We start from the raw sequence: 20986 nt of genomic DNA on the forward strand, positions 1-20986 counted from the left end.
ACTTTCCAAAATTGAATTCCAACAGATTTGAATTCTACTTACTTAAACTGGATCCTAACTCCACAAATTTTTACATCTATTCTATATCACATTTATATTTAATTTGTACAAACATCTTACGTGTTCAATCAACTTTTTACAATTAAATCTATTAATTGCAAGCACGGGAAAGTAGCTCGATTTGAGAGAGTATATCCGATCCGGCGGAATTGAATTTTCTACAAATTAGATCCTTAAGGCTCTTGTAGTTAAAACTGTTAGAGGTTTACGGGTGTAAACCCGTACCCTTTTGAAAGACTGTTTCAAAGTTTCCACCCCAGCATCCTAGTTAACTTCGTCAAGGGATCCGAGAGACCTTGTACTATCGTATCGGTGTATTCTCAGAGAGCCCTGATGGAACTAACTGAGATGCTGGTGAAACATCGAAACATTTTTTCCCTTTCTTTTTCTCTCTCTCTCTCTCTCTCTTTCTCTCAAAGGAACACTCTTTTCGACCTACTCTCTCTCTGTAATCCGAAATCGTTACCGATTAAAGAGTTCCCCGATTTTCTTAATACTCTTTAATTATTTGCGGATCAAACTGTTTAACGAGTTAAACGAATTCGAAGTAGAATCGATTTAACGCGAAAATTAGTAACTTTTTTCAATAATGGAAATATCTTTACAAAATGGAGTCAGGATGTTGTAAAGTTAGAAGTTGAGGATATGATATATCAATAATTAAAGATCGTTTAAAGCGATCAATCGAGACGAGAAATAATATTATCAATGAAAATAAATATGCAAATTGGAAGAGAGAGAGAGAGAGAGAGGAGAGCGATCTATTTTAGGGGTGCCGTGCCGACGATACGATCGTTTTGCGTAACAATTTCGCTCGGTTTTGCGATCGAGAAGAACGATAAGGAAATACCTTTTTATGCATAAAGGGGCCACGTTTCGAAGGAGTTTGCTCTTCTGGGAATTTCAAGAGCTTACGGGAAAGTAGGTAACTTTCTTTCCGTTTGAATCGCGAATCTCGAAGGCATACGCCTTTTTTTAAAATATTCAACGGATTAAAACGATTGTTATATCTGTAAATGTGTGACTCTGTATGGAATTTATTTAATATCTTTATGAAAATTTTGTGTATATAAATAATGTTGTTATACATTTTTAATATGGTATTGGTATAGGAAAAAATCATTGTTGCTTTTATTAATAGAATTCTGTAGATTCGTGAAGAGTAATTTTCATTAAAATTTTAATTTTTGTGCATCATTTTTCTAGCAAATGTATCTGAATTTCGTAATAAAGAAATTATGAGTTTTATAACGAAGAAATATTCAATTTATTCAAAAGAATATAGATCATAGAAAAAATACCTATTAAATCTACTTTTACAACTTAAAATTTATATATACAAAATTTACATACTAATTCGTTATCTCCAAGTACACTTAATCTCATTTACTAATAATTTTCATACAAAAATTTAACTCTTGGAAGAAAATAAATACACGTGCAAATAATTCTTGTGTGCACGATTTATTGAATAAATTCCACGTAAAATAATCGGTATTTATCATTTCACAGAAACAGAAACGCCTATCTAAACCTATCACACGATATACGTTTAAGAAATTTTTCCAAGAACGAACACCTACGTACATTTCGCAGCGGGGAACGTTTTCACGCGATATATTTCGCCCGAAAATAAATAGACGAAAATATATTGGAATCTGTAACTCACCGACGAATACCGCAGTGCTGTTGTGCCTTGGATCGTAAGGGCAGAGTCCCAGCCCATCCATATCGCTTTCCTTCGCGTACGCGCCATCCTGGAACACGAATCGTAAGTATCAAACGTTAGAAATCGCGTGAGAAACTCGCACCTTTTCGTTCGGTGGTCAACAATCGTATATCGCGCCATTTTAACGCCGCTTGCATGCTAGCCAACTTCCTGCCAGCGATTTTTAACCACTTCATTAAACACCACCACTATCCACCCATCAATTACAATCAATCTTTGGTTTGGATTTTTCATTGGTTGTAATTGTGTGAATATTCTCTATAGATGTTTATTACGGATAGAAAGAGAATTTTGAATAAATATTTAGAAAGTTGTAATTCTTAATTGTAATTATTTTTGTGTATATGGAATAATCGAAATATATCTTCTTGTATCTTAGGAGAGGGGAAGGGTTTGGAGTGAGAGGAAAAGAAAAATATGGAAGAGTCACGCAATTGGAAGGAATCGCATTTCCTGTTTGTAAAACAACGTGGCTTATCTGCGACCTTATTTTTCCGCGAGCGCAACGATGCGCCTGCAACGTTTAGTTTCAGCTCCCTTTTTCTTCTCGTTTTAAGAAAGTCTGGTTTGCATGTAAAGAAATTAGGATGAGAGGACGGAGAGATGAATATTTCATGAAGTATTTGGAAGTTCTTAATGAAGTGTAAAGAGAATGTTTCGTGTAAATTTGTATTGTCTTTTTTTTTTTTTTTGAAATTTAAAAAATTGTTGATTATTCAACTTTGGAGAGAATTTTTCGATCTTTCAACAATTTTTTCCCATTAATGGAACAATGATGATCGATGAAACTCGATCCAGTTTTCCTAGGAAAATTATTGAGAATTAAATATTTATGTTTGAATTAGCATTTTATCAAGCATTACGTTGTAAAATTTATAGAATTCTGTTAATGGAGAGAAGAGAGAGAAATGACTTCAAACAAGATTAAAACACTTGAAAACTGTGCAAATGCACTCTATTTGTAATACAAAATCCTTATCTTCTTATTTCATAATATTAGATTTATCTCCATATCAATCATTTTCTTCTGATTTTACCAAACGTATACATTAGAATAAACAGATGGAGAAGACTTTTCGAATAATCTGGTAACAAATATCACGCAATGAATATTTACTCCTCAAAAAAAAAAAAATAAATTAATTAAATTCCAAGAAGAATAATATTCATATAAAAAAAAAAAACAATAATCCAATTTTATATAGTTTTTAAATTTTGCACACGACAGTGGAAAAGCAATTACAGGAACGTTTGCTCCTTGGACCGTGAATTTGTACCGCGTAACGGTTTAAAAACCAAATTCTATCGAGTTCAAGAGAAACCGATCTCCTATCCGCCTCGAATTCTATACCACGGGGACAATCGCGTTAGTTAACACGAATTCAATCGATTCGATTCAATATACCATCCAGCTATTAAGCGAACTCTAGCATAGAGCATATAAAATGTTTCACGAAGTTAACCCTGCTCCAAGCCACCTTGCCTGGGAAGACCCAAGGGAAATTTCTTTGACAGGAATTTCCTCGAGTAAAGTTCCCTTTCTAATCCTCTAAAAAAAAAAGAAAAAAAGAAAAGAAAAAGAAAAAGAAATCGTCTTAAATTCAATTAAATAATATTACACTTGATCTACCATTATTGAAATATATTCTTTTCCAAGGGAGAAAAGAAAAATAAGGAACAAAAGGGGAGAAAACGTCTTTCGTTAATTTTCACGTGGAAGTATTTATCAGAGAGCATTGAATTTACGAGGAACACCACAAAAGAGAGGAAGGGGGGAAAAAAAATGGAGGAAAGGGAGCAGAGATTAAATTTGTTTACCTTTCGCGTCCGAACCTTTTTAATTCGAAGCAACAACATCACGCAATTATAACTTCACCCACGCAACTTCCGCCTACCACCAGCTTCGAATTTCACCGTGCAATTTACTCTGTTACTCCGCTTCTTTCGCTGTAACGTTGTTCCATGAAAGGATTATCTCGTTATGCACACTCCTTCGCAAAAAACTTTTTGCCATAATAAGATCGCTCCTTGCCCTCGTGCAAATTCGAAAGAGGAAATTTTTCTATTTTCTCATCGTCTTTTGCACACTCGTTTCTAATTTTTTCGTCGTGCATTTCGTTGTAAGGATAATTTTATTTTCGCCGTTTCTTCTTTTCATCTCCGTTACGATTATTATTTTATAAGTTATATTATTTTACAAGATGGAATCATTTTTTATTATTTAATAAATAATGAGTTTGGTGGAAAGGATCTTAATTAATGATTGATTAATTTTTGGAAGAGCATCCATTTTTAAGGATATTAAATATATTCAATAATATCGAAAATCTAACCTCGTATCACTGATAAAGATTTATTAATTAAATATTTTAAATTTCTTTTTGCAGGGGTCTACATTTTTGCATCGATATTCAGAGATTGAGTCTGTCGAAATTTGTCTCTGTAAAATTTCAATGCGTTTGTACTTTTGAAAGAAAGAATTTCCAAGCATATATTTTTATATGAATTTCCTTTATGCTGAGATCAAGCAAAATGCAACAAAATTTTAGCTATATTTTAAATATATTCTAGATATCATTGTTTAGAATTTATATTGCAGAATGATATTTTTAACACAATTTAATAACTGATTCACAGATGAATTAAAATGGCAGTTTCAAGAGACTCAAGAGAATGTTACTCTTGAGAATAGTTGTCTTTTGAAAATATTTCTTTGAACAGTTATGAATGGAAACACGAAAATATTGCCATAAATTTGACAAGATATTTTTGAAAAACGTTTATTTTCTTTTATAAAATTACAAAAATTTATAGTAATATATTTTCACTATTAAATTAATTTATTACAATGCTATATTTATATTGCTTGTTATGTGATGATATATTATAGACTGATTTTTATGTACTTAAATCCCAATACTCAAATCTTTAAAAGTCTTCAAAAATCAAACTTATAAATCTCAAAAAAAATTCTGAAGAACTGACCAGAACTGACCATTAAATCCTCTATCCTTTATATTAAAACTTTATAAAAATCTCATAGAAAATAATTTATCAAATCAAATCATGTATCCAAAACTTTTAGATTTAAAGGCCACTTTTACCACTCTCTTTCCAAATTCTATACTCGTATCAATAAAAAACACACACACAATAAAACGTACCTATCTATCTAAATGGAAAAAGAAAAAAATAAAAATACAAAAATAAATAAAAAGGAAAAAGGGGAAAAAAAAATTGGAAAAATCGTCGACAATCGGTGGCATTGCTTGGCTGCGCACAATCGATACATTGTGTGCAAGTGAAGAAGCGTTTTCGAGATTGGTTCGTTTCGCCAACCACTTTATTCCTATCCCGCTCTGACCTTTCTCGTATTTGTATTTCCGGTGACGTATACCGTGCACCGAACCGGCAAGTTCAGAGAAAATCTCCACGTTCGGCCAATAATTCGTCTCTTTTGTTGGGAAAGGATCTGGGGATAGGTTTGGTGGAAGTCGAACATCATAGAACGAGTTCGAATTGTTTCCGTGTGAACCGAACACACGTTGAAACATAAGGGGTGGCTCACCAGATATTACCATCTCATTATTACAAATAATGAAAAAATGTTTTACATGGAGAATGTTGAATTTAAGGAATGAACGTATATTCTGATGAATTTTCTTTCTAAAATCATTAATATTTCCTTTTGTATGGGATTTTACATTTTTTAAGTGCAATTCAATTGACATATTGTGATATTCTTTGTAAAAAGATGTAACTATTTATCTATGTATAAAAATAGTTAGTTTAGGATAAATCTTAACTTGAGACTTGTAAAATTTACCATAAAATAAAAGACAAAGGGAAGAGTGTTTGTATAATAATTTAATTATATTTGAAATTTTTTTTGTTTATCAATAATAACAATGGTATAAAACGAGATAGTAATATTTAATGAATCATCTTGTGTAGAATTGATTATGCTGATTTTAAACGCGTATTATGGATGTATGCAAGCGAATATGCAGCTTTAACGATGGAACGAGAAAGTTGGGCTAAATAATTTCTGATTTAATGAGTTTCTAATCGATTTTGTATTCAACTGTGATAATTCATTATTTAATAGGATATTTGCAACTAGCAAGAAAATATGTGTAAATTGGGAATTGGAAAGGAATTTGGGACGGGGATTATTCGATTTTCTTTTGGAAATTTATCGTTTCGAGAGCCTTCTTGTTATCGGTTCCATAATATTAATGACTCGACAAGTTATAATAATACCTCCACTCATATTCGATAATCAAATTCACATGTATTATTAGAATTTCAATTTTAAAAAAAAAAAAATCTTCCTTATTCTCTCCTCTATCGAATTACAAGATTGTATAAATAAATCATTATTAATACAATATTTATAAATTCCTAAATGACTTTTGTATATTCTTGCGGTATCATAATTAAAAGTGTGCAAGTAATATACGTAAAAGAGTGAAGGACGCGCGTATGTAATAAGTACGTACACGGGGAAAGAAAGAAGAAAGAAAGGAGAGAAGCATGCTAGAGGAATGCATAAGAAAATTGGAGTAGCATCGTTATTCCTTTCACAGCGAGACCCTTAAACCTAAAAACGCTCAAGGTGTAGAGAAGAAGACAATTGTTATTCACTTGAATACTTCTTTCTTATTAATCAACAAGTACGACTACGAATAATAATGGATATTTTGAAAATTTTAAAAAAGGTAATAACCATATCATAATTTTCTCTTTATCACCGTTGCTTCTTACCTTAATATCACCCTAAAAGGAGAAAAAGTTTACCACATTACGAAATTTAAATAACAAATCTCAAGAGTATTTACATAATTACACTCATAACCTCCCTTTCCAAAAACGCGACCACATTGAATAAAATCAAAAACCCTTCTATTTCACGATACCATTAAAAAAAAAAAAAAAAAAAAAAATTAAAAATCCGCTTCAATCCAAACTTCTCCCAATCAATATAAAATAAATATTGTCAATGGATTAAAACGAAAGAAAAATGATAATAATAAAAAGGAAAAAAGAATTATTCTTGGAAGAAACTAGGGAAAACGGAAATACGTATCTCCTATATTTATCTTGCAAATGCAGAGTAGCGAACGGAAGGAGGGGGCGGAAACAAGGGGTATCTACGACGAAAAGAGAGAAGAAGCCGCTGAAAACAGGGGGGGAAACAGGACTTTCGAAAATACAGAAGGAAAAAGGTATAAACGAGATATCTAAGGGAAGGGAAAAGTTGATCCTGGTTGGGAGTACGTGAGATTCAACGTTACACTCTATATATCCCTATGCAACTCGAAAAGAGAACGGCCTCGTGGCGACACGAGGTGGCGTTCCAATCTCTTTATATGCATGACGCTTAGAAACGCAAACACGCTTGCATTTCGTGGATGCGGTTGTCCACGTTGATATCCCTCCCCGGTTACGTGAAATTTTTCGAGCCATCTTTCGCGACGTGCACTCGAGATATGCGGCCTCTGTTCTGGGCTTGTATCGAAGATGGGGAATTCGAGGGAATTTTTGAGGTTAGGATCGGGTTATGGCGTCAAAAGTCAAGAGGATGCACTTAAGGATAATTGTTTAATGTTGAGGGATACGAATTTGATGAGGATCGAGTATAAAGATGTTTATAAATGATAGAGAAAAAATAAAATAATAAAATATTGTATTATGGAAGAAACAGAAATTTTATCTGAGATTAAAAAATGTATAAATTGTGATATAATTATAATTTATATAAAATTTATGCAACTTCATGATGAGATACTCATATTTGGTTCTAATTATAGATAGACAAAAGGTGATGGATTTTCAGTGAAAATTGGTCTTGTTCGATTATTCACGTGATTTAGATATGTGGGATTAATGAAGGATACAAATAAAGGGATTTTTAATGAGAAATGTAATTGTTTTAACGAACGATGTGGGATTTTGCGCGGTTATACGTTTCCGCGAATCGGATTGTTTTTGATGAGTTGATGATGGTTTGTTAACCAATTGGATATAACTGTTTGTAAATGAATTTGCGGGAAATGTATTTCCGGAATACAGAGAACGATGATGAACAAAAATCAAATAATGATTTTAATATTTATCTTTTTTTTTTTTTATTATTATTTAGATATTCGTTTCTGATTTCAATAAAAAAATAAACGATTTTTCCGACTTTCAATAATATATTTTTTGATAATTCTGATTTCTGAAAATCATATATATTACTTGAAACAAAATTTTGCATCCTTAATTCTAAAACTATCCATCATTTTTCTCCCCAATTCGTTCAAGAAATCTTACTTTAAATGTAAAAAATTTACCTTTCTCTTGCCTTCAAGATTTCAAAATTACGACATCGCGCGATCAATCAACTTTCTTTCAAACAGGAAGAAAAAAAAATTATATCGAGATTATCCTCGAACGAAATTCATCTCCGCGTCTTAAAATATTAACGAATCGAGGCATGTAAGAAAAATTATCTATTCGTGTTTGATATACTTCAACCGAAACGCGATGGAAAAATTATTCCCGTCCATCACGCGATCTTATTAATTACCCACCAATTCGCCTACTGGAATTAACGTCGAAAATTCGCGCATTCGGATCATGATTCATCCACCCCTAGTCTACCCCGAAGAAAATTAGCGTGTTCTCGTCCAACTAACTCCAATTAGGAGAGCTGATAGGAGCATGCGATGGGAAACACCGCGCATCACTTCAATTCGATGCACGAAAAGGGAGAAACAGGAAATAATAACAGGTGCGTAATAGAAAATGGGCTGTGTACAGGGATGGTAGACGTTCGGCCGACGTGGGGTTGAAGCGTTTATAACGCAAGCCAAGATTACGACGATAGATATCGTTCTAAACCCAGTTATTAAGCTATTCGTCAAATTTTTATGTTCCCTTAGATATGTGAATATTATACAGCGAGATACAATTTGTCAAACATTTGAATAAAATATACGTACGTGTTTTTCTTTTAAAGAAAGCAAATTAATTAATGATTGATCTCGAGGAAAATCAAATGTGCTGTATAATTAAAATTTTCAAGGAAATAATTTTTCTATTATTATATATACGTATATAAATTTATCAATTTACACCACTTTTGCTTTTGTAATTTATAACGAAAAGAATTTTATATCATGAAAAAAGATGAAAATCCAAGATGCAGTTTATTATTGATCCAGATATTTTTATGTAGTTATTTATTTTTTATGAAATAAATATAATAGAAATATATTTATATTTATTTTTAAAATGTCAGAAACGTTACATGATGTAAAATGTACAATTTTTTCTATTTGGATTTTTGAGACATTAGATCATTTAACATTTCACACATTTGTTATATAATATTTTGTTATCAATGTTAAATCCATTACATTTTCCTTCAGGTTCCTCGTTTCTCTTATAATTCTTTAGCGAAGCATTCGTTGCTCTCTCTTTACTCATCCCTTTAAAAGTTTACTTCGAAACTTTTCCGACTAATATTGTAAATTAGAGTTCCAACTTTAAATACTTTCTTTTTTCCCCCCTGCGAATGGTTAAGGATGCTATCTTCAACTACATTAAGTGAAAGTAATAACCTTCTCTACAAAATTTTCCTTTTTCCTTGAGAATTAAAGTATTGTTCCAACATTTCATTGAAATGCGTTAAATATACATTGGTTCTAATTGTATTAAAGAATCCTAGAGCATCATTTTTTTTTCAATCCATACAAAATTAGGAAATTTACTATTAAGATTAAATGATTAATATTGATACAATTCTATTTTTATTATTGAATTATATCATGACAAGACAATGATGCATGCGAGAATTGTAATAAAGATTAATATTAGATGTTTTATATATATATTAAAAGTGAAATTAAACGGATAATATTGATAATTTTCGATTATTATTGAATCACGTAAATCTTGTGATAACGATAATGTATAAAAATAAGATAATTAATATTAGTTATTATATATTGCCGTGTCATGAACGATTAATTTATTTACGTATTTAATTATTAATTATTAAGGATAATTGATTTTAGTTTGTATATGGATATGATGATCGACCGAACGCGGGATTTGTGGTGGTTGTGCAATTGCAAGGACAGGGGGATGACAAGAGTGAAAACAGATTAATTAGAGGATACGAAGAATGGACGTTAAAATTTCATTGGGATAATGGAGAATATTAAAATAATAGAGATTTCTTTTCCCTTAAAAATATTCTTAAAATAGAATTCTTATAATTTTTATGATACATTTTTGTTTGAAATTTTATTTAGTCAATCATTTTTAATTCATCAATCATTTCTTCATCCCATTAAATTGTTCTGTTAACTGTATTAAAAAGGAGATCATATTATATTTTAAATTTACAATAAAAATATTTGAACAAAGAAAATTGATAATAAATTGACATTTACTTTTTTATTTTAGAAAAAAAAAATAAACTTCAAACGTAATTGCAAGAATTAAAAATTTTAAAAAAATTCGTGCTAAAATCTGATAAGACGAATCTAGCTAATTTTAATTAGAGAAAATTAGAATTTCATTTTGGAAATTGTATATAGATTGAGACAGGATACTTTGTACTTAGTAAATACTATGTTGACTACGTCGAAGGCACGCAACATGAAATGAGGAAGACGCTCAGGTGTTCGAAAGTTGAAGAACACAACGGTACTTGAAGTGCTCTTTATAGATTTAACTTATATGAAACGACACAACGTTACGTCAACAGCTTTTAACTTCCGCAAACTAAGAAATCTAGCGTTATGTCGAGAACTTCTAATTTTCTACAACTAAGAAACGCCTGTACCCACACCGTGAGAGCTTCTAATTTTCCCATTTCAAAGGACGTAATAGAGTGCGTCGAGTACTCTTCGCTTTAACTTGTGAAATCGTGTAGAACTACCTTCACGATCCTTAACTTCCGCCAGGTTAAACACGTATTAAGGGCAGGTTGATTAAAAGACACATCACTCTACGATATTAAAGATCCCGAACGATTCTCGATATTAATCACGATCTTCATTAGGACAAATTTGAACGCGTTATTAAGTATTTTTGAAAAGAGAAGGAAATTTGGAAAATAGGAAAAAATGAAGAAATTGAAAATTCAAGGAGAGACAACGATGAAGATAAAACTGTTTCACTTCATCTTCGTTTAAAATAAACTTGCTTATAAATTTATAATAAAATATAATAATATAATAATAAAATATAAAAATTTATAATATAATAAAATAAATTGTTTAATAAATTAGTCTCATTTAAATTCTACGTGTGTAGAAGTCGTATTTGAATTTCAATTCTTCCTATATAATAATTATTTAGGAAAATTAGTTTACTTTAATTCTTCTAAATAATTATATCAATAATTCGTTTTATAAAATATTCATTCATAATTTCCATGTTACTCGAATATAAAGAAAGTAATTTCCTAAACTATTTTACTTTACAAATCGATTATTCTCATCTTCAAAAAATTATCAAATACAACCCTGAGTCTCATCCTATTTCTCTATTCATCTCGATGACAAAATTCCTCTCAAATACAAAACCTTCAGAATCGTTTCACTGCCAATCCACGACCTGCCAATATACACAAGATATTACAATAATTTCCAACAACCCTTAAAACATAATACACAATCAATCGCAGAGACCAATCACCGATCCACAATAAAACCAAACCAACACAAACACATTACAATTCAATCTTCCACCCTCCTATCATCCTAATCCACCTCCATCACCATACTTACTCGCCCCTTTCTTCTTCAAACACCGTACAATCAAACTCGATTCTCAATCCTCCGAATCAAAGCCATCCACGCGTTATCATTCCGCGCAAACCTTACCACAACCACGTGTATAGCCTTCGTCGACTCGCTCCTCCTCCTCCTCCACCCTTTCCACAGGTTTCTTTCTCTCGGGAAAGATGAGGGGGGAGGAAGGAAAGAGGAGGTCGCGACATACTCCTCGAGCCTCTGAAACGATAACGGAACCGTTTTAGGGGGAATTCGTATGCCAGCCTCGCATCGCCTCTCTCTCTTCCCCGATTGAGTTAGGCCAAGCCGCGGTGCACGAGAATCGGTCGTAAAATCGGACGACGGTTCACGGACGAGGCGAGAGCCGATGAATACGTGATATCATCGAGAGTGTATATATATTTTTTCCGCCTCTGTCTGCGCTTTTTCTCTCCCCCTTTCGATTTTCTTTCCACCACGACTCTGAAACACAGGCTTTCAGGAATTCATTAACCCCTATTAAGCTTCTCGTTCATGCGATTGTTAATTTGCGACGTGGCCGCGTCAAGGCGTTGTTGCTCGTCTTCCCATCCGGAAATTCAACGCCGTTTTCTTCCAAGTTTTCATGGGGGATTAATTGGAGCGGGAAATGGGACGTGACTTTGTTCTTCGCGTTTTCTTTTGTGCAGAGACGGATCTCTGGTTCTATCGTTCGTTTGATTACATTTTTGATTATGGATTTATCATTCACTTCGCTTTTTAGGTACGTAGTTTGAAGGTGTTTGAAGTGATTGAGGATTAAAAAAGATGAAAAATTGAATAAGTTATTGTACAAGGTTAAGAAATATTAAATGCTAAGATAATTAAAAGAAGTGATTGAATTTGTATAATGAATTTATATAAAAAGAAAGAATTGAAAAGATGAACGACCGGAGATTGTCACGTAGAGAGAAGTTTGAATGAATGATTATCAATGATATCTTTTCTGGAGCGAATGAAATTTCCCACGCGCTATTAAATCCCGACAAAAGAATTATTCACGATTAATGCTGCGGGCAGAAGCAGGCGATATATCTCATTCTTTGTCAAGAATGGATTCCAACGCGCAATATTATCCGTTTGATTCATTTCAACCACCGATCGCCGATTCGTTAATCCGTGACGGGGAATGCGAAAACGGTCATGAATCCTGCCTCTTTAGAATAATCGAATTATAACACGGCCGGTTTACGTTCAGAAAATTGTCGCGTTGAAACAATGAGAGTGTCGACCTGGTGACACGGATGATTGATACGTATCGATAATTATATGTCCGTTCCGTTTCGAACCGCATTCTCTGAAACAATGTCCCCCTCGCCCGCTCTCTTCATATACAAAAATATTTTTGACGTTGTCTTCCATCGATGTATATCACCGATCAAAACTGTCCACCGACTTGTCGATTCGAATATTTGGATGAAATGCGCTCATTTATCAAAACTTACCATGTTCTTTGCAATTTTATCGTTGTTGCACAACGTGAAACGAAACGTGTTGACGATAACGATTTATTAAATTTATAATATTCTTTGTTATTCCATTCCATTGCTCGTAAATTCTGGTTAATTGGTAACATTTAATAACAAATAATAATGTGCATAAAAATCGTGAGTGCCTACATTTCATCTTTTTATTGGCAATTTTTAATAAAGATAAAATTATATTTATTTGTTGTGCACATTGAAAAATTATCGAAAAATACATTAAAAAAGCTGTTACGAAAATATTCGCACAACGATGTATTTATAGCATTTATGCAATGTTAATTAGACAATATTTCAAGTGTAATTTATTTTAACTATGAAAATTTAATATATATATTTTTTAATATTTTTTAATATTTTTTTAAAGGCATTGTATGTATACATATCTATCATTTTTAAGATTACATATCCACACTAATATATAGTATAAGTATCATTATTAAAAGACACACTTACTGCATATAAAATTAATAGTATAGAATTATTATCCAATCGAATTCGCTCATAATTTTTCTCTCCTGAATTAACTCTTTGACAACTAGTATTTCTTTTAAAAGGAAATTTATATTTTTGAATCTACATAATTAAACGTCAGTATAGATTATTCTGTTGTCATAAATAAAAAATTAGAAAAATTTTTCAATACAACAGGATAGAAATATATTTTATTCCTGCCCTTCGATTTAAATTTTACGATCCATATATTTCTTCTTACACGTTTCTTACTAATGATTTATTCACTTTCAATTAAACGAAGATCAAAAGGAAATTTGTATTAACACGATAAATGAACGATTTCCACGATGAGAATCGTGGAATGAAATCGATGGAATGAAATCGATGGAATGATCGAGAACGCGTTGAAATTATAATTGAAATTTTTGGATCGATTATGATTCCTCTTCCCTATTCCGGAATCCATGAATTCGTTAAATTCATTTTCCCGAATCGCGTTTCGCTTGGAAATTTTCTGGATTCGGCCAATTAACCCGGATGGATAATAATGCAACAAAGTCTGGATACGGAAATGGAATCTGTAAGGATAATTAGGATTGAACGATGGAAATGATAATTAATTATTAAATCCTCTTTAATTTCCATTGTATGCCTTGCTTATGGAATTGTGTTTAATATGGAAACTTATTGATATCCGAAAATCGATTAAATTTATTGTTGTAAGTGGAAAATTATATTTCGAACCGAGCAAAGCAAAAGATTCTGAAAAAATGTTCAAAAATATTTACATAGAAACTATATCGTAATAAATTCAAATCTTGGTGTTTTGAATCGGATTTTAAAACTATCTATATCTTAATTAATTTATTTAATTATTAAATTACTTTGACTTTATTTAAAAAAAAAAACAATATAATTAATCCAAACGGCATTTTCCAAAAACCAGATATCTCTCCAATCATCAAATTGATTTTTACTTTTTTACTCCGATAATTGGATCTCCTCGTCCCTGTAAATTTAACTATCAATAAAATCCTATAGGAAAAAAACTTGAAAATTTAAAGACAAGTTATTTTCACCAAAATAACAAATAATTTATTTAAATAAATAATTTAATTACGAATAATATTTATTTATACTTTTACATATATAATTATATACAATCGTTTAAAAAAAATAAATTATTTCTCAAATTTATTTCAAAATAAATTTATTCCTTCAAAAAAAAAAACGCGTCCCTTTACGAATTAATAAAACGTCGGAAGCTCGGCAAACAATCGAACAATGACGTGAATTCGATTTAGCCTCGATTATCGGGGCTAATTGATGTCGAAAAACGCGCGACTCACCCCTGATGGGTCACATTAATTATTTCGACATTTTATCAGCCAGCCTTTGTTCCATACGGCTGTCCACGAGGGTATGAATGACGAAAGGGAACCGCGTGCGGCGAATACGAAATTTCCTGGCTGCTCGCGCGGTCGAGGTATATTGTTCCATTTTCTTTCACAGGACGAAACCACTGACGCCATTGCGGACACGGGCTTGGTTTTCGCGGTGATTCGTCGTTTTTTCATTTCGGCTTGGATTCAGAAGATTTGTATGCCCCCTCCCTTTTTTTTTTCCTCCCCTTTGTCGCGAGAGAGAACGAATTGGATGCAGATATATATACATACACACACATTATTTTTAACCCTTTATCGTTTAAAGAGAAAGAGAAGATTATCGAATAATAGTAATTTTTGTCAATCGAGAGAAAAACTTATTATTTTAAAAAAGTAACTCTTTTTGATTATAAATATTATTTCTTGCAATTAAGATACTTATTTTGTTCCTCCAAGTTATATTTAGATAGTGTTTAAAATTTAACACGCGATATACAGTTTGTTTATTAAATTGGATAATATTAGATATCGTGTTTTGTTTGGAGTAATAATTCATCAACGATAAAATCTTTTTGTTCTCGAGCGAAACGAGTCGATAGCGGAACCCGTTAATTCGAAATTATTTCACGAACTAATATTTAAGAAACAATATATTAAGTATTGTTTTACGAATCATATTTATGTAAACGTATCGACGATATCGAAATTATTTCGAAATATTAGTTTTTATCTATATATCATAGAATTTTCATCACGTCAAACAAGATTAAAAAAAGATTATTAAAAATGGTTGATACGAGAGCAATAATACACATTAAATGGCGTTCGAATATTAAAACGAGTCATCGTATATTACGCAAACAATCGCCACTTTCCCCTCGAAACGACCAACCTACTTCACTAACGATCGCCCGACAATCCTACATTTATCAAGCCTCCTCATTCTCCTTTATGAATTCTATTAACCAACTTCGCAACTACATCTCTCGAAAGAAGTAGTGTGTTTCACTTAACCCAAGCCAGCTTAGCCTTGACTCGATTAACTGTATTCGTGCGAGGAGCTAGTTCAAAAAAAAGATTCGATTTTCTTCCATCTTTCTTTGCATCTCTTTTTGCACCAGAATATTCCCTCTTTCTTTCTCCTTCGCTTATCTATTTTTCTTTCTCCTGTTTTTCCTTCGTTCAATCTCCTTCCCCTTCTTCTTCACTCGATGCTTCTCTCTCTCTTCTCTATTCGCTCAACTCAATCCTCCCTCCTCCTCTTTTTTTGCTCACTCACTTCCAAATGTTTCGTGCGGGCGAACTTTAACGAGAATCGTGTAATTACGAGCGAAGTTCAAGAAACAAAAGGTAAAACGGATGCGAGAAGCAAGAAGAAACGAGTAGGCGATCCGAGATAAGAACGGCGTATGCCACACGGCATCTCCAATTTCCGCGCAATCGGCGGTTTTTCTACTACCCCTTTTTCGATTTTCTTGTTTAAAAACTGAATCAACCGGCGGAAATGTTTACTTTCTGAACGGGCCAAGATTTTCGAATGCAACCGCTTTCTGTTTCGTTATCTGGGAGGGAGGATCGAGCGATTGCTGATGGATCATTTTAGGGGTTGGTTTAGGAAGAAGTGTAATTTGAATTGATATATTTTCGAAATTTTTAATTATTTCTGCGAGTTACTTCGATAATTAAAAATTAAAGTTTTCCATTTTAACATTTATTATTTGATTAATGGAAAATGGAAGTAAAAATCAGCAGAGATATTGGAAATAGCGATATCTTCCCTCTATGGTTAATTTAAATAATGTTAAATTATTGTTATGACTGACATTCGTTCAGTTTCAACAGAAGAAAGAATATATTATATCGAAAAATTAAAAATATTGATAAAACGTCAAAATCTTTTGCTTTCGCATATAACTAACTCTTGAGTTAAATAGAATGAAAGTTATCATTTTTCGTTTGAGCGTATTAAATTGAAAAATAGAAATTAATTAAAATATTTCCTGAAGTTTCTCTAAATTGAGGAAAGGAAAAACTAACGGAAAGAATGCTTTTCAAAAACGTAAAGTCTCATATGGAATAAAGAAATGATACATAAGTAAACGGTAATTCAAAAATCAGCTTAAATGTAAACTTGAATTTTCTATTCAAACTTGTTCTCTATTGTAACATAGATATATTTCTCTTTTTCTGAATTCCAAATAAGATCTTACAAGCATGGTTTTAAAACAAACTTTCTACAATAGTATCGTTTAGCAGTTAGTACTGGAATCTGAGAAGCAACTGTATTTTAAACTAACTTTTCAAGCGGTTTACAGTTTTAAAGAAGGTAAGAGGGTTAAAAATAGGTTTTAAAAAGGTTAAGAAATTTTTTCAAGGTTTTTCACTCGGTTATTTGTATTAAAATATTTAACAATATGGAAACAATCTATTTAAAAAAGATAATTGATTTATTATTCCTCTTATCAGATATCTGATATATGAAAGTTCTATATCAAGAATATTATCATCAATCAACGATTTCATCTTATAACATTAACTATAAAAACTCATGAAAAATTCTATTATTTCCATATCATCCAATCATCAGTCAATTTATTCAATAAAAAAAAAAAAAAACATTTCACTAGAATTCTTTCCATGAAAATTTGACTTCGAAAACATGCCTTTAACAACAGTTCAGACGACAATTCAAACATTCATTTTTATAAAATAAAGGGGTAACTTATGGCATTAATCATAAGAAAAACCATTCTACAATATTTTATTACTCGCTGAAATTTCCATCATCGATCAACAAAACTCGTACAAGATAAACATTTCACGGGATCAATAACAGTAGTAAGAAAACTTAATCAGAATTTCTTCGCTTACAATAATTTTCCGCTCCACTCTCGATTATTCCCTTGGACGCGTTACCAACCGCCCTTATTCCACTCACGAAAATTACTAGGCGAACTAAACGTTCCCGAACTCCTCGCAACTAATCAAACCAGGAATACCCTCCAAAATTGCATTTCTTAATAAAACCTCAGTTATTTAAATCTTTCGTTCCACCGTGAAAACAACCCTTTATTTATTGTACGACTGCCCTACTTAATTAACCAACTCCTCCTCCCCAAAAATCCTTTCCATAAAAATTTCGCGAACATTTTTCTTAACGACAATTCAAACAACCAACCGACAGAGGAATTTTTATAAAATAAAAGGGGTAAAAGGGGCGAGGATCGACGAGGTTTACGCGCCCCTCGGACAAGAAGAAAATATCAGAAAGAAGAATGAAGAAACAAAAGAGGTTGGCTTTAGGTTTATCTCTAAACGAGGAAACGTGGTTGTTACCCCGCGGATGGAATTTTCAGGAGGAATAAATTAGTTACTCTCTTGGAGAGAGGCGAGATCGCTAATTAAAGGATGCACAGTTGGTTCTTTCTTTTCCTTTTCTTTCTCTCTCTCTCTCTCTCTTTTTTTTTTTTTAATTAAATTTCTTAGTCGGGATAAAGCCAAGACGAGAAGAAAAGTTCGAGGTGGAAGTGTAATTGCGATGGGGGTTAAGGTTCGCGCGTTAGACGATAACCTTTGCAACCCTTTCGTCATTGTTTCGGTAGAAGCGAGGAAAGTTCGCGATAACGCGTAACTAGAGAGAATTTGATGTCGAATAAACTGGTTGACGATGCTTCAATTTAATTTATAGAAAATAACGTATGGATAAGATGATTGGTTGAAGTTGGATGAAACTAATTCGAAGTGAAGTAAAGGAAACAATGAATTCTTTTTAATTGGATAAAAATTCAATGGAATGAGTTTCAATATTTGGTTACAATTGATTTTTCTATTTTCGTGTTAATTGTTTATTTTTTAAAAAAATGATGGTAAAAACTCTCAACATTTCCAATTAATTAAATAAATTACTATGATTCTAACAATCATACGAGGCATTATCCATCGAAATCTTTCAACATTCCTTCATCAAATCCAATGAAACCACGCAAAAGAAGAAAAAAAAGGAAGGGAAAGAAGAAAAAGAAATCAGCCAGATGATCGTATATCAGAACAATGGCAGTGGAACAATGGCCGCGCATAAATCCGCGTTTACGTACGATTCATTTCTTATCTCGGTTCTTAAAAACTTCCCCTCCCCTTCCTCGCGGGCTAATTATCATTAATTAGAAAAGTTGCGGCGAAAACAAGAAAAATAAGAAAGGTCCTCTCGCTTTTCGCCTTTAAAAACTTTCGCAACTCGTGATAAATTTCATTGTGAAACAATAATTGCGAGATAGCCTGGCAACGATTGCAATTTGTATCACAGGGGTGCAACGAGGGTGGTTTCAACAAAAAAGTGAGGGGGAGGAAGAAGAAGAACACGACGCGCATTTACATCGAGGCTTCTCCCCCGATGGTTCTCTTAGCGATAAACAGGACCGTGATCAACGATGCTAAATGCGTTTCTGAGTTTTCAGTGTCGTATTCACCGTGGATTTAATCCTATCCTCCGTGAAAACGATGATAAACAAGAAGGTACGCTTTCTTTCTCTCTCTCTCTCTTTGCTTTTCTTCTCTTTTTCACTTGCTTGGTTCCTTGATTCGATGATATTTTTTTATTTTTCTTGTTAAGTTTAGAATTTGTGAGAAAGGAAGAAGCAAAGGTTTGTCAGGATTTAGAATTTTATTATTAGAAGAATTATTGGGGATTTGAATTTAGTAAAAGACAAAGTAAAAATTTTAAGATAGGGATTTTTGGTTGATAGAATTATATTGCGATTTATTTATTTATTTATTTATTTGGAATTTTTGAAATTGGAATTTGAATGACGTTAAGTAATTTTTAAATATTGAAATCAACACGTCATTTTGAATTTAATTCTATTGGGATTGAAGATGGAAAAAAAAAAATGTTTACACGTCTACATGAAATTCATGGATAAAGATAGACTACTTTGTATGCAACGCTTCCAATGCAATCTACAGTATTTGTAATCGCATACAGATTGAATGATTTGCAAACTGGAAGCTCGAATATTTTACGAATGATCAATTTTTGAATGTACGTTTAGCTCATCCGTTTATAACGTTGAACATGAGAATTATCAGTTTAGTGGACCGTAGAAATTGTATTAATTTTATAAAAAAATTACATATATATATATACCAATCTAATATCTGCTTATTTATTGTATCATGTTCAACGTAAATTGTATCATGAATTTATCATTATCAAACAATATTTACAAATTTTATCAGAGTTGACGTAAAATTAAAAATTTTATTTTTGAAAATATTTTATTCATACCCACAATGTCCAAAACCGAATTTTTTTTTTTAACAAATTGCACTTGTAATTAAATCATATGTTTTCCCCATCTTCTTACATTGAAAATAAAAAAAAAAGAATAATAGTTTGATTGAAATTAAATCGCAAGTAATAATATCTTATAACATTTGTCGTGTGTTACAGATATTCGAATCAATTAATTTTCATTCAGATATTCAACGTCAATCGGAATTTAATGTAACTTCCGTTAGATTCGGCCAATGATTTCGTAATTTGGTAAAATTTACCAACAATGCTCCACTTAAAATCGCGCGTATAACGCAAACCGTATTTACATTAATACCCATTTAATTTGTGGTCACTGATAAGCGGTGATCGTGTTGGAAATTTTGCGGTGAAGCAAAATTCGATAGCGCCACTAGATAATCGTGGATCCGTACACACTTTTGCAATCAGTGTTAAATTTAAGCGAGGGGGAAAAAAAAAAAAAAAAGAAAAAAAAAAGAAGAAAGAAAAAAAAATGCAAGTGGAAAAGAAATGAAAGGAAAAAAAAATGAAAATGCCATAATAGGTCACTGTGATCTTTGCGAGTGATACTGACACGCGAATGAAACTGACACGACAACGTGTACGAATGAAACGAATGCCATGTTGTCGACAATTTCAACCTGAAAAACAGACTGTAAAAATATAGGAATGTTCGCGTTTCTATCAAGAAAAATATTCCTGAGGGATATAAACCAGGTGAAAAATATTGAACAAAAAAAAAAAAAAAAAAAAAAAAAGGGGGG

At 32.0% G+C, this 20986-nt stretch overlaps 1 protein-coding gene across 2 annotated transcripts in view; it reads right to left on the reverse strand.

The window, feature by feature from the left end:
• LOC102678294 (semaphorin-1A-like) overlaps nucleotides 1-20986 on the reverse strand; it is a 399280-nt gene that overhangs the window by 35702 nt on the left and 342592 nt on the right. For both annotated transcript variants that reach the window (XM_031509822.1, XM_006614361.2), the window contains exon 6: nucleotides 1730-1817. In XM_031509822.1, the coding sequence (XP_031365682.1) occupies nucleotides 1730-1817 (88 nt within the window). The remainder of the gene's footprint in view (nucleotides 1-1729; nucleotides 1818-20986) is intronic.

Source organism: Apis dorsata, unplaced genomic scaffold, assembly GCF_000469605.1.
Source record: "Apis dorsata unplaced genomic scaffold, Apis dorsata 1.3 scaffold_176, whole genome shotgun sequence".
In the NCBI taxonomy this organism is placed as follows: Eukaryota; Metazoa; Arthropoda; class Insecta; order Hymenoptera; family Apidae; genus Apis; species Apis dorsata.